The sequence below is a fragment of the Ailuropoda melanoleuca genome, chromosome X, assembly GCF_002007445.2.
Source record: "Ailuropoda melanoleuca isolate Jingjing chromosome X, ASM200744v2, whole genome shotgun sequence".
NCBI lineage: Eukaryota > Metazoa > Chordata > Mammalia > Carnivora > Ursidae > Ailuropoda > Ailuropoda melanoleuca.
The window spans coordinates 54114555-54138482 of record NC_048238.1 but is presented as its reverse complement, the minus strand read 5'-3'; the positions used below and the strand labels follow the sequence as shown (position 1 = coordinate 54138482).

Genomic DNA, 23928 nt, shown 5'->3' with positions numbered 1-23928 from the left:
CAGAGAAGGGGCACTTGGGTGGCTCAGCTGGTTAAGCGACTGCCTTTGGCTCAGGTCATGATCCCAGAGTCCTGGGATTGAGCCCCATGTCGAGCTCCCTGCTCAGGGGGGAGCCTGCTGCTCCCTCTCCCTCTGTGCCTCCCCCCATTCGTGTGCTCTCTCTCTCGCTCTGCTCTCTCAAATAAATAAATAAAATCTTTAAAAAAATAGAGTCTAAAAAAAATGGAAGCAATCATTGAAACCAGGGGTTGGTTCTTTGAAAAGATTTTAAAAATTGACAAATCTTTAACCATACTCATAGAAAAAGGAAGACAGAGGGCACAATTAAATAAAATTAGAAATAAAGGGGAGAAATAACAACTGACACCACAGAAATACAAAGGATTATAAGAAAATATTATGAAAAATTATTTGCCAACAAATTGGACAAGCTAGAAGAAATGGATATATTCCTAGAAACACATAACCTTCTAAAACTGAAGCAGAAAGAAACAGAAAATTTGACAAACCAATTACCAGCAATGGATTTGATTCAGTAATCAAAAAAACCCCAACACACAAAAGTCTGGAACCAGATGGATTCACAAGTGAATTCTACCAAAAATTTAAAGAAAAATTAATACCTATTCTTTGCAAAGTATTACAAAAGATAGAAAAGGAAGGAAAGTTTCCAAATTTATTTTACAAGGAAGCATTACCCTGATACCAAAACCAGACAAAGACACTACAAAAAAAGAGAAAACTACAGGCCAATATCTTTGATGAACACAGATGCAAAAATCCTTGATAAAATAATAGCAAACTGAATCCAACAATACCTTAAAAAAAATCATTCCCCACAATCAATTGGGATTTATTCCAAGGATGTTTAAATGTGGTTCAATGTTTGCAAATCAATCAATGTGCTATATCACATCAGCAAGAGAAAGGATAAAAACTATGTGATTATCTCAATAAATGCAGAAAAAGCATTTGATAAAGTACAACATTCCCTCATGATAAAAAGTCTCAACAAAGTAGGTTCAGAGGGAACACACCTCAACACCATAAAGGCCATGTATGGAAAAACTCACAGCAAACATCATACTCAATGGTGAAAAGCTCTCAGTGTTTCCTGATCTGAACAAGACAGAGATGTCCACTCTCATCACCTTTATTCAATATAGTACTAGATGTTCTAGCCACAGAAATCAGACAAGAAATAAAAGGCATCCAAATCGGTAAGCAAGACTCAAAACTTACCCTATTTGCCGATGGTATGTTACTGTATATAGAAAACCCTAAAGACTTCACCAAAACCTACTATAACTACTTAATGAATTCAATAAAGTCACAGGATACAAAATTAATATACAGAAATCTTTTGCATGTATATACTAATAATGAAAGTAACAGAAGAAGAAATTAAGAAAATAATCCCATTTACTGTACACCAAAAAGAATAAAACAGCTAGGAATAAACTGAACCCAGGAGGTGAATGACCCATACTCAGAAAACTGATACACTGTTGAAAGAAATTTGATGACATAAACATACGGAAATGTATTTCATGATCATAGCTTGGAAGAACCAATATGGCTAGAATATCCATACTACCCAAAGCAATCTACAGATTTAATGCAATCCTTATCAAAATACCAATAACAATTTTCACAGAACTAGAACAAATAATTTTAAGATTTGTATGGAACCACAAAAGACCCTGAATAGCCACAGCAATCTTGAAAAAGAACAAAACTGGAGTCATCACAATCCCAGATTTCAAGATATACTACAAAGCTGTAGTAATCAAAATGGTATGGTACTGGCACAAAAATAGACACACAGATCAATGGTAAAGAATAAGAGTCCAGAAATAAACCCATGATTTTATGGTCAATTAATATCCAACAAAAGAGGCAAAAATAAGCAATGGGAAAAAGACTCTTTGACAAATGGCGCTGGGAAAACTGGAGAGCTACATGCAAAAGAATGAAACTGGACCACTTTCTTACACCAGATCAAAAATAAACCCAAAAAGACCTAAATGTGAGACCCAATACCATAAAATTCCTGGGAGAAAACACTGGCAGTAATTTCTTTGACATTGGTCATAGAAACATTTTTCTAGATATGTCTCTTCTGGTAATGGTAACAAAAGTAAAATTAAACTATTGGGATTACACCAAAATAAAAAGCTTTTGCACAGTGAAGAAAACCATCAACAAAACCAAAAGGCAACCTACTGAATGGGAGAATATATTTGCAAATGATATATCCAATGAAGGGTTAATATCTAAAATGTGTAAAGAACTTATACAATTCAATATCAGGAAAACAAATCTGATTAAAAATGGGCAGAGGACCTGAACAGACATTTTTCCCACGAAGACATTTAGATGGTCAACAGACACATGAAAAGATGGTCAACATCATTAATATTCAGGGAAGTGCAAATTAAAACTACAATGAAATATTACTTTACCCTTGTCAGAATGACTAAAATCAATGTCACAAGAAATAACAAGTGTTGGTGAGGCTGTGGAGAAAAAGGAACCCTCATACACTGTTGGTGGGAATGCAAACTGGTGCAGCCATTGTGGAAAACAGTGTGGAGGTTCCTCACAAAATTAAAAATAGAATTACCATATGATCCAGTATTTCTACTACTGTGTATTTAACCAAAGAAAACAAAAACACTAATTTGAAAAGATACATACACCCTATGTTTATTGTAGAATTAAATAAGAACCAAGATACGGAAGCAACCCAAGTATCCAGCCATAGGTGAATGGCTAAGAAAATCTCTCTCTCTCTCTCTCTCAAACACACACACACACACACACACACACACACTGGAATATTACTCAGCCGTAAGAAAGAATGAAACCTTGTCATTTGGAACAACATGGATGGACCCAGAGGATATAATGCTAAGTGAAATAAGTCAGCCAGAGGAAGACAACATGATTTCACTCATATGTGGAATTTAAGAAACATCACAAATGAACAAAGAACAAAAGAGACAAACCAAAAATAGACTGCTAAATGCAGAGAATAAACTGGTGGTTGCCAGAAAGGAGGTGGGCGGGGGGGGGTGCGTAAAATGAACAAAGGGGATTAAGAGTACACTTAATCTTGATGAATACTGAGAATGTACAGAATTGTTGAACACTGTATTACACACCCAAAACTAATATAACATTGTATGGTAATTATATGCCAATTAAAAAACCATGTTCCTACCCCCATTACAGATTGCTGCCCTCAGAGATTTTCCAAGCTGCCATTCTCTTATTAGGTATCAAGTATGTAGAGGATATAGACAGATGTATCCCTCAAAATATATGGAATATTTTTATTATTTTAAAAATTCTGAGCTTTGCTATTCTCTTTGCATCTGGGAACAAGTGAACTTCCCTGTTTCCGCTTCCTTAATATTCCCTCCTTTTTTTAACTGTTTAGAATTTCCCTTATGATGCTGTCACTTTACTGAAAATAATCTCTTACTGAGTTAATTTATTCAGAAAGACAAGTTCATCATGTCTTATTTATTGCCAATTTTATGTTCTCTTCCTAGAACTTTTCCCCTTTGTAGCTTTGTCACACTATTGATCACTCCCTAACACTCTCCCATCCTTTCACTCTCCTCTAACATTCTTGTCTTTTCCAAAAATTTAGCTTTTAGTCATCTGCTTGTCTTTCTAAGTGAACTTTATTTATTTTTTTAAAGATTTTTTAAAATTTATTTATTTGACAGAGATAGAGACAGCCAGCGAGAGAGGGAACACAAGCAGGGGGAGTGGGAGAGGAAGAAGCAGCCTCATAGCAGAGGAGCCTGATGTGGGGCTCCATCCCATAACGCCGGGATTACGCCCTGAGCCGAAGGCAGACGCTTAACCGCTGTGCCACTCAGGCACCCCTCTAAGTGAACTTTAACAGTCCATCTATGCTTAGTAGCTTTGATATCACTTCTATGCTGATGACCATCAAATCTGTATCTCTAGTTCTGCATTTTCCAACATTCTTTGGTCTGTAATTGCATATTAAAAACTTCTATTTAGATATCTTGCTAAAAGCAATACCACCTCAAGTAAAACATGTCTAAAATTAAATGCTATCTTTTTATTGGAAACTAGCCCCCCTTTAGAATTTGTCATCTCTATCGATGACACACTGACTCTCTTTAACTTAGACCTTGGTATTGGTTTTGCACCTTCCTTCTCCTATTTTTTGCAGCTTGCTTGCTCTAAGGTGGCTCCAAATCCTGTTATTTGTTCCTTTGAAATCATTCTCATAATGATTCCTTCCCTTCCACTGCAACTGCCATATTGGCTGTTGTCTTTGCTCAGGTGGCTCCTCTTGCTTCTCCTTCCTAGTTTAAATCCTATGGAATCTTCAAGGCTCAAGTCAAGTCTCAACCCCCGCTATAATGCCTTGAATGTTCAAGCTTTTATGGATTTCCCCTTTCTCTGAATGCTCACAGCTGCTTCTAATCTGTACTATATACAATTCAATAGCTAATTAAATATTTCCCATTATTTTTTGTTGCTCTATAGCAACATCTTAAAAGCAATTTTCCCGTTAGTTTTGTAAAACAAGGCTTGTACTTTGGTTTTTTCCTGTCTTGTTTTATTTGTTTTTTGTTTTTTTTGTTTTTTTGGAATTCACAGGTCTTACCATGTTGCCTACAATCCTGAAGCAGCTAGCTTGATACAACAGGGGACTGGCTTTTCAAAGACCTGGTTACAGTGGCAGGTAGGTACTAGCATCACCTTGAAGGGTACTGACAAGGTTCACCAGAAGACTGCCTATATTCTGAATCAGCATCCAGTATATGGTGTTCATTCTCCGATAGGCAGGATGCATGAGTCTGGGGGTCCAGGAATCAACAGGTAGAAACAGACACCAATTCTCCGATAGGCAGGATGCATGAGTCTGGGGGTCCAGGAATCAACAGGTAGAAACAGACACCATACCACTATTACCCCTAGTGACCTACTTGCAAAAATCTTGTTTCCTGTTCTCATGGGTTTACGCTCCACTGTCCTAGAGGACCTAGTTCCGAAGGGAGAAATGCAACAATGCACCAGCAGACATGATTCTGTTGAAGTGGGAATTAAGATGGCCACTTAGCCACTTTGGGCTCCTTGTGCTCTGAATCCATATGCAATTTCCTGTATTCTTCATAGTGCTTACTCCAGTGCTCAAGTTCTCAATATATACTTGCTATATTCACATTACTAATATTCTTCTTTAATATAAAAAGGGACTGTCTTTTCTAAAATATAAAAAGTATATTAGAAATGGTAAGGAAAGAGTCATTTTACTTTTTAAAATACTCCTTTAAAGCCTATACGTATATATATCTATTTAAAAAGGTATAAATATAGGCAAACTAGGCTTGATACACTCTCAAAATTTTGGCTAAAAGACAGTAGCAATCCTATTCTTGCCTACCAGGGATTTCTTTTATCTTTCTTCATTAGAGACTCAGCACTTAAAAAGAATACTTAACTCAAATAACCTTAGGCACAACATTTCACTTGTTAGCTACTAGGAAAATGTTGAAATGGCTGCTGCTGAATAAACACCTCAGCTCTGTTTCATGAACTATTAAGAACTGTGTGTCCACAGAGGTTAGACAAGATCATCTACCCATTACTGATTAGCAACAGGCATTAGTCGAGACGTGGGGTTTTTCAGCATTAGACAAATGCGCACTTGGGAACTTCTCACACTGTCCATTTTATCAGCCTCATTAAATATAGAGCCTATTATGTGTTTGAATCTGTCCTAGCTGGTGGTTCCTAATGACTGTATTTTATCTGTTAAGTGTTTAATTTCTTGGATGATTCTTTGGAGTAAAGGAAACTGAAGCAAAGAAGGATGGGTCCTCTTAGTTGCTCTTCCTTCCTCTCTCCCTCCCCACACCCCTCACTGTTTTTAATCCTTTTGGAGATGGCTACACACCAGCCTTTGAAAGCCCTATACAAATTAAAGTTTATGTGTTCAGGTTTTTAAGAAAACAGATCAAACAAGTAAAATTCTGCCAACAAGAAACATGATTTCACTAGAGAACTTGTACTTCTAGTAACAATTCTGAAGTGTATACATTGAACTTTATTTACTATACCATGAAAAAGAAAAGCCTATGCCATAAAATTCAAAGATATTTTCAAAAACATTATAGTTAAGTCTCTTTAATATTTTATATGAGAATAATCATGTCTTGCCACACTGTAAAATGGCAAGTTACCATAGCTTCAGTATTCTAAAATGTTGTTAAATATTTACCTTATACAAACACATATTAACAATACATCACTGTAATTCCTCAAAGACAACTGTTTATAGACAAGGCCTTCCATTAACTGACTTGAGAAGTATCAATAATTGCTGTCTCGGTTTTTGGAGAAATGCAGTGTTTGGCAAATTTGGCCATCTTTTTCAATTCTATATGGAATAACTTTAGCTCTTATAGAATAATTTTAATGAGACAAGTTTTATAAGAATTGGTAACCTATCACCTTTACTAACTTCTATACAGATCTACTATCAAGGGTAAATATCTATATGTTGGTGTTTAAAAAGATTTTATATATTTATTTGAGAAAGAGAGAGTGTCTGCATGAGCCGGGGTGGGGGTGAAGGTGCGAGGGAGAAGAGGTAGAAGCAGAGTCCCTGCTGAGCAGGGAGCCAGATGCGGGACTTGATCCCAGGACCCCAAGATCATGACCTTAGTTGAAGGCAGATGCTTAACTGACTGAGCCACCCAGGTGCCCCTGTATGTTTTAAGTACTATGAAGAGTGTGATAATGCCTATAAATAAAAGATCTCATGAGATTATAATCATCCTTGTATTTCAATATGTTGGATCCAAAAACTTAGCCTAGAAATATCAAGAAGAAAAGTGGTAAATACTCAGTTATATCACTCAGATGTGTAGTATTTCTGAAACACTTAATATTTCCAAGAGGCATTTCATTATGTCTGTTTCTATAAACTCAAACCTGTAAATTTTGCCACATATATTTTTTTAAGGAAAAAAATCCCCAAATATCCATTCATCCTCACCATCTTAGAATTGGAATTAAAATTAGTATGGTTAGCTTATTCTACTTCTTAAAAAATATAATTAATTCCATGTTAAAAGATTACTATCTTTTTAAAGTAACTAAAAAGCCAATATGTTAAGATGATACAGATAGGGGTATTCTGATGCCTTAACAAAGATTTCAGAGGTAAGGCCATGTCATAACCCCCATCACTGGGACTGGTGATATTACTGTACCCATATAGATCTTGGATCAGAATCAGAAGTACTCTCCACAGCATGATTCAAGTAACTAGTATTTGCTGAGTGCCTAAAATATAGCATGCATTATGGTAGGAATATTGAGTGTTACTAAAGTGGACCAATATTCCTTCAACTCACTTTTATTGATTGTGTACTTCAAGGTGAGCACTGTGCTAGGCCATGAGGATTCAGAGGGAACTAAACATTGTTACTGCTATTGCAACTTACAATTTAGTGGGGGCAGAGAAGACTTGCAGGGGGTGGTGACATATGGAGAGCTGGGGTAAGGACAGTGGATACTGGAATTCTAGATGGAGGTCCCAGCTTGAGCAGAGCCAAAGAGATAAGAAACAGCAAGCTATGAACAGGAAAATATAAGCCACAAGGGGAAATGTCAGCAGATTAGGCTGACAGATAGGCCGCGTCCAGTTCTATATGCCATGTTATGGAGTTTAGAGTCTATCCTGTGGGTAAAGGGAAAATCAGAGAATAGTCTTATGCAGTAAAGTGGCATCTCAATCTAGCAGCAGGCTGGGGAATGGATGTGAAGGTGACAAGGACGAAGGCAAGTTGATTGGTTAGGGTGGTGAAAGGGGCCCAAATCAGGGAAGTGCTAGTAGGGAGGAAAAGAGGGCATTTTTAGGTCATATATTAATAATATTTGCTGATAAGCGTAAGTGAGAAAGAGGAACCAAGGATCAATAACAAGATAGGTGAAGGTATATTTAACTGAGATGGAAGACACAGAAATAGGAGGGATTTTTTTGAGGGGTTGGGATGGAGGTGTAAGAGGGTGAGAGGGGATAAATTCTGTTTTGAATATGTTGAACTTAGGACGACGGTGGGCTGTCAGGTGAGGAAGCCCAGGTGAAAGTCTGAGCAAAGTGCTGTACAGAGATAAATATTTGGGAGATGTCAGATAATTGAAACCATGAGAATCAAGATGAGATCATCTAGGCAGAATAGGGAATGAGAAGAGTAGCAGGTTGAGAAAAAAACCTCAGAGACCACTGGCATTCAAGGGTCAAGAGAGTAAGAGAAGCCCACAAATGAGAGAGTTTAAGAATCACCAGAAAAATACAGGGAGACCCAGGAGAGTGAAGTGGCCAAGGAATTCCTAGGTTTGTTTGACTGGCAAAATGTTTTTACAAAATCAGAATTTGAATACCTTTAGGCAAAACATATACCACCTTCCAGTTCAACTAAGACCCCATCATTACTTATGGTGCACCATTTTCTGTGTCCTCTATTACCTCTGAAGGCTTGTGTGTTTGTGACCCCTAGAATAGAAGCCTCCAAAAAAGAGGGAGTCATCATAAGTGTCATATACTACAGAGAGAACCAGAAAGACAGGGAATGAAGAATGCCCACTAATGTAGGAACAAGAGGGTCATGGTGATCTTAACAAGGCTAGTTCTCCCCCGCCCCTTATGCTGTGGTCATGACGGCAGAATCCAGGTTACAGAGGGGTGAAAAGGAAATAGATATGGTGAATGTAGCTACTCTTAAGAAATCTGGAGAAGGAAGGAAGAAAGACAAAACAGTAGCTAAAGGGGAACATAGGTCTAGGAAAGCTTTGTTTTATTTTGTTTTTAAAGAAAGAAACTCTGAATCTGTTTATAGGCTGATGCAGAGAGAGGTAATATTAGAGAGATAGGGCTGCCTGATGGAGCAAGATTTGGGAGGAAGCTGGAAGAGAAGGGTACAGAAGGCACAAGTGAAGCAGTGAGCTTTGGACAAGCGAAGGAACTCCTTGACGCCTGAGGCTGGAAGAATAGAGCGTAAGAATTCAGATGTAATTAAGATCTAGTGCAGGTTTTTCAGCAGGAAAGCGACGTGATTAAACTGTGTTTTAAGAAAATTAGTTTGGCACAGTGTGCAGAACATATTGGAGTGGAGAGAGGTGGCAGACTGTGGCAATAATTCAAGCAGGAGTTGATGGCAACCTAAACTAGAGTGGTGCCAGTAGAAATGGAGAAAACGAAAAATCTAATAGATATTTCAAAAGGTATGATGACATAATTTGGGACAGAATAGCACCAGACACGTCAAGGAAAAGGAAAAGTTAAAATGACTCAAGGATGTGAAACACTACCCCAGAAGTTTAGAGTAGTGGTATCGGCATCAGAAATGGGGCAACTGGAATGCATAGCCAATGTGGAGAGGGAAAATGATAGCTTAAGATATACTGAGTTTGAAGCCATGGTTCTCAAATTAAAACTTTGTAAAGAAACAAAGTCCTCTATAGAATAGACAACTGCACAGAGAATGGAAAAAATAAGAGGTCGGAGAGAATAAGAAATATTTCATTCAGATAGGACAACTCTAACACTCACATGCTAGAAAAAAAATTAACAGAAGCTGATTATTTTCGATGCTTCAGAATTAGATTAACTGTTTCATAAGGATCATACTTTACCTGATACAGGGGAAAGTTTCACTACCATAGAAAGGCCAGTTTCTCAGATTCAGTAAAACTTTCTCCTAGTAGGAGAAACATTTAATTTTTTTTTCAGATCTCAGACATTTAACATTAAATGTGCTTTTCAGTTGAGAGAATGTATACAATACAACTAAATAATTTTCCAAACTATATACATTGGTTAGTGGTTCAAGTACTGGTTTGCTGCTTTTCAGGTTTTGGCTTCAATTAATACGAACAGTTAACTTCCAGCAAGCACCTCTACTTCACACTCCTAATTCCAGAATTTTTAAGCTGGGAGGGACATCATACCAATCACAAGGCCCGGGATATAGCAAGTGTCAGTGCTTCGCTTTTAATAGAAAATAGGTTGATAAGTACTTCACCATGATTGCGTGAAGAGTACAATGGAAACCCAAGTAAGATTTTGGTAACTTAAATTCTGTTTCCTTACTCCTCCTCTGTTTTCTGAATGTTAGAAAATAAGGAGGGGGAAGAATGTTGGGAATATAAAATTATAGGCTGGAATAAAAACTCTTTTTTCTGTTCAGTCATGTGAAGTAGTCTGCATGATAATAACGTTTGGTGCCAGAATCATAATTAGTTTGAGTAATAAATTGTCTCCCTAGTGATGAAAGGAATAAAAGTAAAACAGCACAGTAGGCTGGCATCTGATCATTGTAGGCTATCTGCAAAATTCTTGGACCAAGAGAAATTGTGTTAAAATAATTGCCTAACCAAAAAGCAGGTCTAAAAATCTTCGAAGCCAAACTCTTCCACAATTTCAAAATTTCATGCAAAGATCATAAAAGTATGTTACAATAAAAATATTTAACATGTTAAAATTAAATGTTAACATGATGGGGGGAGGTGTGGCATATTATGATATACGATTTCTGATAATATGAACTAAACTGAAAAGCGAACAGACTAGGTGAGCCATTATCAAAATTAGAGGCAGTGATAGTAAAATGCAGGAAAAGACAGCATAGTTAAGAAGATGAACACGACACACACTCAAACTTCCAAGCATTTATAACCCAAGCACATAAAAAAGAAAAAGCACTCTTCAAAGCCCGGAGAGCCATTAAAATTTTCTTTTGCTTTGCAACTACTATGCTATGAGGTCCCTCCTCCTTTTATTTCCTCAAATATGATCCAAGATTTCCATTTTTAAAAAAGTCACTCTGCATAACTTTTCAGAAAAATCAACCTCAGCTCCTGGGAGAATAATTTCCCTAAGTTTTTCTTGTCTGCATATTTAATATTTGGGCATACAAAATCTCCTATAGGTATCAACTTATCTGAGAGCTGAAAGGCTTTGGAAACCATCTATTCCACACCCCTCATTTTTACAGATGGAGAAATAAAGGCCCAGCAATAGGAAGTAACCTGAGCAAGGTCACAGGGCCAGTAAGAAGCAAAGCTGCGACTAACTTCAAAGAGCCCCCACTCTCAATCTATTGCTCTTTTACTTTTCACAACTGCCTCTTAATCTGAACTTCTAATTGTCAGATATTTAATGAATGTCAGAATGAGGAGTTATCAAGACATGGAAAGGATTATTATATTCATTCATATAAGGATTAGATAGGCAGAATAGATGAATGAATATGTGGGCGGGTGGATATTCTATAATATTATTCACAAAACATATCATGTTTCTGTTTTGAAGAATCCAAGCCTAGGTCTTGTCACCTGTCACAGCAGTAACCGTGTTCCACTACACACCAATCTTAGCAGCAAAGAAGCCTCGGGTACATCCTGCAGTTTAAAGACTATTTACTTGCCAGCATACACAAAAACAAGGAGATTCACCTCATCTCCAATCCCTCTGGCTCGAAAACCTCTAACCTCTCTGTCCTATACTCACTCTTTACCTGATGTTGGTGCATCACATTTGCATTCTCCTCACTTCCTTTTCACCTATCTCCCTCGGTTTAGACCAGGTGTCCTTTTCTAACTGTATGCCTCAGTCAGCCCTCCCCCACCCCACAGGCCCCTCGACCACCTTCTCATTCCTCTGTCGACAAATCTCAGCGTTTTCAAACCCCATGGCCCCCTCTTGCTTACACAGTGATGTGGCCAGCGCCCCGCACCAATACAGGATCGGGGGCATATCTTCGCAGATGCTCCTCACTCACTACCCGAGGCGGGGGCGGCGTCTCCTCCTCCTCCTCTTCTTCCTCGTCCTCCTCTTCTTCCTCGTCCTCCTCATCTTCCTCGTCGTCGTCGGGCCCCGATACCGACGACGACGACGACGGCGACGACGACGACGTTGCCGCTTCTTCTTCCTCCTCCTCCAGTTCCGAGATGGTGTCGAACTCCGCCATGTTGGGCAGCAGGATGCTCATCACGTGACCTCTCGATCGCCGCCACCCTCGCGGAGAAGAGTTTGAACCTGCCGAGGTGCTGGAAGAGGAGGGGGAACAAAATGAAGAGAAAGGACAGGGGTAGGGACAGGATTTGAAGAGATGCGCCTGCGTGTTGGGGCAGACGGTGGTGGGGGGGGTTGGAGGCGGGGGCACGAGGGAGAGAGGAACAAAATCAGTCTACGCTTGCGCGGCTCTGAAGGAAGAGGGGCGTTAGAGGTGAACTCCAGGGAATTATCGAGGCCCGGTCGGCGGGTTCTGTGCTTAATACTGCTCTTTGGGCTTGTGCTGCTTGGGGCTGGGGGACGCATCTTCCGGCTTTATTTCCCATTAATTGGTAGTGGGTATTATTTACCACACACCCCCACCCAGTGCGGGGAATGCATATTCTGTAACGTGAGGTTAGAATTCGCCCCAGATATCTCAAGGTATATACCAATCCCTTACGTTTGTTTGTTCAGCATTACAGCTTAAAAGACTTTTGCATCAGAATTTTGCCACCCTGGGAGGCATTTTTATTAACATTTTACTGAAGAGGAAACTTTCTATTACTACTTCTACTCCTACTGTAATACTTAATAGAAGACCCAGTAGGTGCCTGGGACTGTGATAAGCACTCCTTGTGCATATCTCATTTAATACTTCACAACTGCATGGGATATATACCAGAATGATCTCGCTTTACAGGTAGGAGACCTAGGTGCACGGAGGATAAGTAACGTGCCCAAGGTCATGGAGTTATTAAATGGCAGACCTGGTTTTAAATTGGGAATCTCTTCTAATTTCAAAAGCCCAGTACTCTTTTTTTTTAAAGATTTTATTTATTTATTCCACAGAGATAGAGACAGCCAGTGAGAGAGGGAACACAAGCAGGGGGAGTGGGAGAGGAAGAAGCAGGCTCATAGTGGAAGAGCCTGACGTGGGGCTCGATCCCATAACGCCGGGATCACGCCCTGAACCGAAGGCAGACGCTTAACTGCTGTGCCACCCAGGCGCCCCGAAAAGCCCAGTACTCTTAACCAAAGGGCTACGCTGCCTGAAGTTGTTTTGGAAAGGGTTTGTACAGTGGTGTCTTTTGGGCTGTTTCTTGAAAGATGCTTGAAATTCGGAGTTCTGTCTGTGTGTTTTTTTGTTTGTTTTTGTTTTTGTTTTACAGGGGAGAAGGGCATGGAGGGGGTGGAGGGAGCATTCCAACCTAAGGAAACATTAATTAATGACATCCATCTTCCAGACACTGAGCTAGTCTCTTTCATGTATAGTATCTCGGTTTACCCTTAAGCAATCCTATGAAGTAAGCATCATCATAACTATTTTATAGCTGAGAAAACTGAGTCTCAGAAAGTTTAAGTAATTTATTAAGGTCTGTGGTAATGTTTTGTCCAGAATTTTCCATTTCAAATATTTTTCCTATCTTCTCCACACCCACTAAAATGTTGTAAAGGTCACATATTTTGAGTTTCCAACCCATGTGTCAAACTATTTAATACTTAGCAGCAGCACAGAAATCCTTGTCATAATTCAGGGATCATTAAGATAGTAAAGTCACATAGCTGCTAATTAATAAAACAAATACTGTAATCCAGGTATTTTAATATCAGCTTCACTCCTCTTTATGCTAGACTACAGCTCCATCCCAATTCGATGATAAGACTGAGGAAACAGACAAAACTGCACTTTATTTTTTTTTGAAGATTTATTCATTTATTTGAGTGAGAAAGAGAGAGTAGGGGGAGGGGCAGAGGGAGAGAATCTTCAAGCCAACTTCAAGTTAAGTGTGAAGCCAGACATGGGACGCGATCCCACAACCCATGAGATCATGACCTGAGCCAAAACCAAAAGTCAATTCCTTAACCGACTGAGCCACCCAGACACCCCATAACTGTACTTTAATTTGAGTGCTAAGCTACCACTACAGCAATATAAACAAAGCATTTAGGATGCATGACAGAGGAAGAAATTTGTTTTGTAAGTGGCACTGTTCAAACCGTTATCATTATCAATAAGTTTGTGTTATTAAGGTGAGAAAAATGGTTTGTACTCAATACCTTATTTATTTAGAAACTTTAAATATATGTTACAACACTATCAATAGCAACAAAATTTAGTTTTTATAGTATAGAGAACTTTATCTACTAGTCTAAAAATATTTTACAAGAGGCTTCTGATAAGACAGATACTGTATGGTAACTAACATAATATAATAAAAAAATTAAAAAGAAAGATACAATATATCTGCTTTTCTTGGATATTAATAAAAACGTGTCGTATGTCATTTATGGGAGTGAAATACTTTAGACTTAAGATCAAATCAATATTTCACACCAGTTCTTCCCTTTCAAAAAGCAAAAAAGTCATAGGCAACACTAAAAATTTTCCAAACATGTTTTATTATCCATAAAATCCACTAAATCACTCTCTAGAGGGAAGTATTTTGCTGATCACGACTTAAAACGTAATTTCTCCTTTTTCACCAGTCAGGATTAGGCTAGGAAGGGATATTTGAAGGAGAGAAAGGGAAAGGAGTATAAAGGGTGGACTCTGTGATAAGTGCAAGTGAGATACTGGAACTATGGTAAAAGTGAAGAAATGATGGTTATGAGGGATGGGAGAGGAGGAGAGGGAGGGGGAAATTATACTGCCAAAATGGAGAGTGATCTCTGATATTTAGTCAGATGTCAAAAGAACGAAGCAATGCTATTGCTTGGAGAAACTCTCAAGTATAATCTGCTTTCTTGCATATACTGTGCTGAAAACTCATGTATAATTCCAAAAATAATTTGTTTTGCTGAACCACAGGAGAATTTGGAATTGGGCAATCCGAGAAAAACACATCTTGTCAGTAAACACAAGGAGTGACATGATTTTTAAATGATAGTTTAGAGAACACTAAAGCTAGGAGTGGGTAGAGAAGAAAGCAGGCCATATAACTTTCTGTCTGATGAGCTAAGCAAGTCCTGGGGGTAATTACCCTGTCTGATGAATGGGGACCTGAGGCAAGAGGTCACAGGTTTAACCATCTGAGGGGTTTTCAGTCTTAGAACAGCTGAACATAAATGTAACTTTTAAAAGAGTCCTCCTTCCTTCTTTTCTCTCTCTCTCTAAGTGTACAATTCAGTGATTTTAGTAAATTTACAGAATTGTGCAGCTATCACTATGAACTAATTTTAGAACATTTCTGTCACACCCAAAAGAAATCACTGTCCCAGGAGCGCCTGGGTGGCACAGCAGTTAAGTCTCTGCCTTCAGCTCAGGGCGTGATCCCGGCGTTATGGGATCGAGCCCCACATCAGGCTCTTCTGCTATGAGCCTGCTTCTTCCTCTCCCACTCCCCCTGCTTGTGTTCCCTCTCTCGCTGGCTGTCTCTCTCTCTGTCGAATAAATAAAAATAAAAAAATCTTTAAAAAAAAAAAAGAAATCACTGTCCCATTTTCAGTCATTCCCTATGCTGACCCTTAGCCCCAGGCAATAATTAATCTACTTTCTCTCTCTATAGATTTCTTTTCTGGCCATTTCAAATAAATTGGATCATACAATATGTGGTCTTTTGTATCTAGTTTCTTTTGCTTAGCATAATATTTTTGAGGTTTATCCATGTTGTGTCTTAAGTACTTCATTCCTTTTAATTGATTAATAGTATGCCATTGTAAAGATATGTCACATTTTGTTTATCTATTCACCAATTGATGATATTTGGGTTGCTTCCACATTTTGGATATTATGAAAATGCTGCTATGAAAATTCACATACATGTCCTTATGTGAACATAGGTTTTAATTTCTTAAGGGTAGATATCTATGAGTGAAATTACTGGGTCATATGGTAAGAGTGTTGATTTTAAGATAACTGCCAAACTGTTTTTCAAGGTGGATCAATAAGTTTACATTCCCACTAGCAATGTATGAGAGTTTCATTTTCTCCACATTCTCTACAACATCTGTTATTTTCTTTTTGATTACAGCTATTCTTGTGGGAATGAAATGTATCACATTGTGGGTTTATTTTATATTTCTCTAATGACTAATGATGTTGAGCATCTTTTCATGTGCTTGTTTTTCATTTATATACCTTCTTTGATGAAATATCTGTTCAAATTTTTGCCGCATTTATTAAATTAAGCTTTTTTTTTTCAAGATAATTAGAGATTCACGTATAACTGTAGGAACTAATACAGAGAGGTCCTGTTTACACTTTACTCACTATTTCCCAATGATAACATCTTGCATAACTATAGTACACTATCACAACCACAAAACTGACATGATACAATCTACCCATCTTACTCAGAGTTCCACAATCATACATGTATTCATTTGCGTGGGTGTATGTGTGTGTGTGTGGATTTAGTTCTATGCAATTTTACCACAGGTGTAGGTTCATATGACTACCACCATAGACAAAATAAAGAATAGTTACATCACCACAAGGATTCCTCCTGTTATCTTTTTTTTAAGATTTTATTTATTTATTTATTTGAGAGGGAAGAGAGAGAACAAGCAATCAAGAGCACAAGAGCAGGGGGAGGGAGGAGCAGACTCCCTGCTGAGCAGAGATGCAATGTGGGGCTCCATCCCAGAATGTTGGGTCTGTGTGTGTCTCTGCCTGTGTCTGTAAAATTCTTATGGTTTTCTACTTAGAAATTTATGTAATCTATGAATGAACACAGTTTTGTCTGTTCCTTTCTAATCTGGATCTTCTCCCTCCCTCCCTTTTATCTCCTTCTTCTCCTACTTCTCCTTCTCTTCTTTTTGCTTCTCTTTATCCCTCCCCCTCTCTCTTTCTCTCTGTCTCTGTGTGTTCCTTTTTAAAGGATTTCCAAAATTTAAATTAATTTTCAATTAAAAAATTTCAATTTCAATTTGAATTAAATTTTCTTCTGTTGTTGATTTCTAATTTAATTCCGGTGTGGTTTGAGGACATAAATTGTATAATATAAATCCTTTTCAATTTCCAGAGACTTGTTTCATTGCTTTACCATATCATTTATTTTGAGAAAGTTTTATGTACATTTGAGAAGAATTTATATTCTGTTGTTATTGACTGGATTGTTCTAAAAATGTCAGTTACGTCTACCTTATAGTTCTGTTTATGTCTTCTATATCTTTTTTTGATATTCTGTCTCATTTTGATGTCCATTACTTAGAATGGGTCACTGAAGTCTCCAACTATTATTGTTGAATTTTCCATTTTTTATTCATTCTTGTTAATTTTTACTTCATGTAGTATGGGGCTCCTTTGTTCGATACAGATATGTTTTCAATTATTATATTTTCCTGATGCATTAATCCTTAATCATTATGAAATATCCCTCTTTATATCTCAAGTAATAATGTTGGTTTATATTTTTTATATTAATATGTACACTCCAGCTTTCTTATTATTGTAGTTTGCATCATACTTTTTCTGTTCCTTTATTTTATTAAAAAATCTTTTATTGAGATATAATTGACCTATAACATTGTGTAAGTTTAAGGTGTGGAGCATATTGACTTGATAAATTTATATCTCAATAAGATTGCCACTGCAGCATTAGGTAATACTTCTGTCATGCCACATAACTGTTATTTCTTCTAGTGGTGGGAACAATTAAAATCTAGTCTCTTAGAAATTTCAGTGTTTATCATACAATTTTTCACTGTACTGTGTATTAGATCTCCAGGTCTTATTTATCTACCAGTTGCAAGTATGTATCATTAAGCAATATTTCTCCCATTTCCCCACTCCCCAGCCCCTCATAACCATCAATCCACTCTCCATGTTTTCAAGTTCTGCTTTTTTTTTTCTCCAAAGATTTCAGGTGTAAGAGATACCATACAGTATTTGTTTTTCTCTGACTTATTTCACAAAGGATAACATCTTCAAGGTCCATCTCTGTTGTAGCAAATGGCAGAATTTCCTTTTTTCTCATGGTTGAATAGTATTCCATTGTGTATACACCATGTCTTCTTAATCCTCTTATCCACTGATGGACACATGTTTTCATATCTTGGGTATTTTGAATAATATTCCAATAAACATGGGACTACATATATTTCTTCAATAACCTGTTTTCATTTCCTTTTGATATATACCCAGAAGTGGGATTACTGGATCAGATGCTATTTCTATTTTTAATTTTTTGAGGAATTACCATACTATTCTCTATAGTGGCTGAACAAAATTTATAATCCCACCAACTGTACAAGGGTTCCCTTTTCTCCACTTCCTCGCCAACACTTGTCAATCTAACCTTCTTGATGACCACTATTCTGACAGGTGTAAGGTAATATCTCACTATGGTTTTGATTTGTATTTTCCTGATGATTAGTGATGTTGAGTACTTTTTCATGTATCTGTTGACCTTTTGGATGTCTTATTTGGAAAAAAAACCTGTGTAATTTCTCTGCCCATTTGTCAATTAGAATTTTATTTGTTATTGAGTTGCATGAGTTCTTGAAAAATTTTGGATGTTTACATAATTTGATACATAATTTACTTTTTGATAGTTTACTTTTTGATATGTAATTGGCAAATATTTTCTTCCACCTGTAAGTTGCCTTTTCATCTTGATTTTTTTTTGCAATGCAGAAACTTTTAAGTTTGATCTAGTCTTACTTGTTTATTTTTCTTTTAGTGCCTGTGCTTTAGGTGTCATATTAAAAAAAAAACACAAAACATTGCCAAGACCAATAGTAAGGAGATTCTTCCCTATGTTTTCTTACTAGAAGTATTATGGTTTTAAGTTTATGTTTAAGTCTTTAATCCATTTCAAGACAATTTTTCTGAGTGGTATAAGATAGGGGTCCAATTTCATGTTTCTGTATGTGATTATCCAATTTTCTCAGCACCATTTGTTGAAGATACTGTCTTTTCCACGTTGGATATTCTTGGCTCCCTTATTAAATATTAATTTACCATGTATGTGGGGGTTTAATTCTGGGCTCTTTATTCTATTCTATTGATCTATGTGTCTATTTTTATGCCAGTACCATATGTTTTAATTACTGTAGCTTTGTAATATAGTTTGAAATCAGGAAGTGTGTTGCCCCAGTTTTGTTCATTCTCATTATTGCTTTTACTATTTTGGGTCTTCTATAGTCTCACAAATTTTAGGATTGCTTGTTCTATCTCTGTGAAAAAGGCCATTGATGTTTTAATAGAGATTGTTTTGAATTTATAGATGGCTGTGGGTAACACGGACATTTTAATAATATTAACTCTTCCAATCCATGAACACAGGATGTCTGTCCTTCCATTTCTGTGTGTTTTCTTTGATTTCTTTCAGCAAAGTCTTGTGGTTTTCATTGTACAGATTTTTTATTTTTTGGTTAAATTTACTCCTAAGTATTTTATTGTTTTTGATGCTACTGTGAAAGTACTGCTTTCATTTTTGGGGGGTATATATCCGGAAGAGAGATAGCTGGGTCATATGGTAGTTTGATTTTTAAATTTTTTTGAGGAATCTCCATAGTATTCTTCATGATGGTTATACCATATATATATGTATGTATAGAAGGTGTGTATGTATATATAATATATATATACACACAGATTTATGTATATAGATAGATAGATAGATAGCACAAATCTATGGTAATCAAAATAATATAGTACTGGCATAAAAACAGACACACAAACTAGTGAAACAGAATGGAGAGCCAAGAAATAAATCCAAGAATATATGCATGTATGGTCAACTAATTTTTTAAAAAGGCAAAACTTTCAGTTTCACCAAGAATGATGCTATCTGTGAGTTTTTCATATGTGGCCTTATTATCTTGAGATAATTTCCTTTCATTTTTAGTTTGTTGATAATTTTCTATCATGAAATGATGATAGATTTTTTCACATATTTCTGCATCAATTGAGATATCATGTGGTGTATTTTCATTCTGTTAATGTAGGATAAAATATTGATTGACTTCTGTATGCTGAACCATGCTTGTATTTGATCATAATGTACGATCATGTTAACATGCTATTAAATGAGGTTTGCTAGTATTTTGTAGTGGATTTTTGTCTCAATATTCATAGGGGTTATTGATCTCTAGTTCCTTTCTTTCAATGTTTTTGTCTACCTTTCATCTAATTATAATGCTAGCCTTATAGAATGAGTTAGGAAGACTTTGCTCCTCCTCAATGTTTCATTAGAGTTTGAGAAGGCCTAATGTTAATTCTTCTTTAAATGTTTGATCTAGTTAACTCAAGGAAGCCATCTGATGCAGGGCTTTTCTTTCCTGAGGGGTTTTTGATTACTGATTCTATCTCCATACTAGTTATAGGTCTATTCATATCTTCTATTTCTTCATGAATCACTGTTGGTAGATCATTGTTTCTAAAAGTTTGTCCATTTCATCTAAGTTATCCAGTTTCTTGGTGGACAACTATTCATAGTACTCTTTTACAATCTTTTTATTTCTGAAAAATCAGAAGTAAGGTTTCACTTCATTGCTGATTTAACTTTTTTTCTCTTTTTGCTTAGGCAACATAGGTAAAGTTTTGTCAAATTTGTTGATCTTTTCAAAGAACCAATTTTTGGTTTTGTTGATTTACTTGTTTTTTTTCTATCATCTATTTCATTTGTCTCCACTTCACTTTTTATCATTTTCTTTATTCTGCTAGATTTGGGTTTAGTTTTTCTTTTTTTCCTAGTTAATTAACATGTAAATTTGAGTTGTTGATTTAAGATCTTTCTTCTTTTTTAATATAAGCACTTACATCTATTAATTTCCATCTTAGCACTGCTTTCACTTCCTCCTATAAGCTTTTGTGTTATGTGTTTTGTTTTGATTCTCTCAAAATATTTTTGAAATTTTCCTTGTGCTTTCTTTTTTTGAGTGTTGTTTAATTTCCATATATTAGAGAATTTTCTGGGTTTTTTTTACTACTGATTTCTAGTATCATTCCTTTGTGACCAGAATAATATTTTGCATGATTTCAGTTCTCTTAAATGTGTTACTATTGTTTTGTAGACTTAGAAGTCATCTATCCTGGAAGATGTTCCATGTGCACATGAGAAAAATGCGTGTTCTGCTGTTGTTTCATGGACTGTTATATATACGCCAGGTCTAGTAGATGTTTTGTGCAGTTCAAGACTTCTGTCTTCTTACTTATACAATGTCTGATTATTCCTATGCATTCTGAATGTGGGGTATTAAAATTTCCAACTGTTACTGAGGGGCTGTGTATTTCTTCTTTCAATTCTGTCAATGTTTGCCTCATATATTTTGAGCCCTGATATTTGGCATATGTTTTTAAATGTTGTATCTCCTTGGCAAATTGACTACTGGCAATATATAATGTCCTTTTTGTCTCTTGCGACAGTGTTTGACTTATTTTTTGTTATTGTTACAGCCACCTTCATTCTCTTTTGGTTACAATTTATATGGTATATATGTTTTTAAAATTTTTATTCAAGTATAATTAACACACAGTGTTATATTAATTTTAGGTATACAATATGATTCCACAATTCTATACATTTTTCAGTGCTCAGTGAGATAAGTGTACTCTTAATCCCCTTTATTTTACCCATCCTTCCCAATTTTTAAAATCTATTATTGAAGTATAATTAACATATAGTGTTATATGGGTTTCCAATGTATAATGTATTGATCTGACAATTCTATACATTACTCATCAAGATAAGTGTAGTCACCATCTGTCATCATACAACATTATTATAATATTATTGACTATATTCTCTATGCTGTCCATGACTTACTTATTTTATAACTGGAAGTTTGTACCTTTTAATCCCCTTCAACTATTTTGGCCATCACCCCACTCATTACCCCTCTGGCAACCACAAATTTGTTCTCTGTATTTAAGACTCTGTTTGTTTGTTCATTTATTTTGGTTTTTAGATTCCTAACACATGTAAGTGAAATCATATGGTATTTCTCTTTCTCTGTCTTATTTCACTTAGCATAATACACTCTAGGTCCATCCATGATATTGCAAATGACAAGATTTCATTCTTTTTTATAGCTTATACTATTCCATTATTTGGTGTGTGTGTGTGTATATGCCAAATCTTTTATCCATTCATCTATCAATGGACACGGGTTGCTTCCATATCTTGATTATTGTAAATAATGCTGCAATGAACATGGGGATGAATATATCTCTTCAGATTGGTGTTTTTGTTTTCTTTAGAAAAATACCCAGAAGTGGAATTGCTGGATTATATGGTATTTCTATTTTTTTAATTTTTTTGAGGAACCTCTTCACAGCTTTCCACAGTGGTTGCATGAATTCTCATTCTCATCTACAGTGCATGAAGGTTCCCTTTTCTCCATATCCTCACCAGCTTATTTGTCATTTTAATAATAGCTATCCTAAAACATGTGAGGTGATATGTCATTGTGGTTTTGATTTGCATTTCCCTGATGATAAGTGATGTTGAACATCTTTAAATGTGTCTGTTGGCCATCTGTATAGTTTTTTTTTTTTGTCTATTCAGGTCCTCTGGACATTTTTAAATCAAATTGGTTGTGGGTTGTTTTTTTTTTTTTTGGTGTCAAGTTGTATAAGTTCTGTATATGTTTTAGATATTAACCCTTATAGGATATATCATTTGCAAGTATCCTCTCCCTTTCAGTAGGTTGCCCCCCCTTTTTTGTGGATGGTTTTGCTTGTTGTGTGAAGGTTTTTTGTTTTGGTGTAGTCCCAATAGTTTTTTACTTTCATTTCCCTTGCCTTTGGAGACATATCCATACATATGTTGCTAAGGCTGATGTCCAAGAGATTACAGCCTGTGTTTTCTTTTGGGAGTTTTTTGGCTTCAGAAGCCTCACACTTAGGTCTTTAATCCATTTTGAGTTTTTTTGTATATGGTGTAAGAAAGTGGTCCAGTTTCATTCTTTTTCATGTAGCTATCCAGTTTTCACAACAGCATTTCTTAAAGAAACTGTTTTTTCCCCATTGTATATTTGTGCCTCCTTTGGCATATATTAATTGACCACATAGGTGTTTACTTCTCTATCCTGTTCCTTTGATCTGTATGTTCATTTTTGTGCTAGTACCATTCTGTTTTGATTACTATAACTTTGTAGTGTATCTTGAAATCTGGGATTGTGATATATCCAGTTATGTTTTTTCTCAAGATTTCTTTGGCTATTCGAAGGCTTTTGCGGTTACAGGCAAATTTTAGAAATAGTTGTTCTAGTTCTGTGAAAAAAATGCTATTGGTATTTTGGTAAGTGTTCCACTGAAACTGTAGATTGGTTTGGGTAATACCAACACTTTTACCCATTTTTATTTGGGTTATTTTATTTTATTTTTTGCTAGGGAATTGTTTAAGTTTCTTATATATTTTAGATATTAACGCCTTATCAGATGTATGGTTTGCAAATAGTTCTCCCATTCCAAATGTTATCTCTATTTTGTTAATTATTTCCAGGTTGTGCAGAGCTTTTTAGTTTGATGCAACCCTGCTTGTCTATTTTTTTTTTTTTTACTGTGCTTCTAGGGCCAAATCTGAAAAATCATTGCCCAGATCAATGTCAAGTTTTTTTTTCCTGTTTTCTTTTAGAAGTTTTATAGTTTTGGATCTTACATTTAAGCCTTAGTCCATTTTCAGTAGATTTTTGTATATGACATGAGAAAAGAGTCTCATTTTGTTCTTTTTCATGTGGTTATCCAGGTTCACAATACCATTTATTGAAGAGGATATGCTGTTTCCATGTTCTTGGCAACTGTGTTGAAGATCAGATGACCATAAATCCATGAATTCATTTTTGGGCTCTCTTTTCTGCTTTATTGCTCTTTATGTCTGAGGGTTTTTGCCAGTAACATACTGTTTTGATTACTACTATTATCTAGTATATTTTGAAATCAGCAGTGTAATGGCTGAAACTTTGTTCCTCTTGTTCAA

At 36.2% G+C, this 23928-nt stretch overlaps 1 protein-coding gene across 1 annotated transcript in view; it reads right to left on the bottom strand.

The window, feature by feature from the left end:
- Positions 1-12222, bottom strand: part of CHIC1 (cysteine rich hydrophobic domain 1) — a 70055-nt gene extending 57833 nt beyond the window's left edge. Inside the window, exon 1 of the mRNA XM_002930483.4 lies at positions 11776-12222. Coding sequence (XP_002930529.1) covers positions 11776-12056 — 281 coding nt within the window. The 5' untranslated portion in view covers positions 12057-12222. The remainder of the gene's footprint in view (positions 1-11775) is intronic.
- Between the last annotated feature and the right edge of the window lie 11706 nt (positions 12223-23928).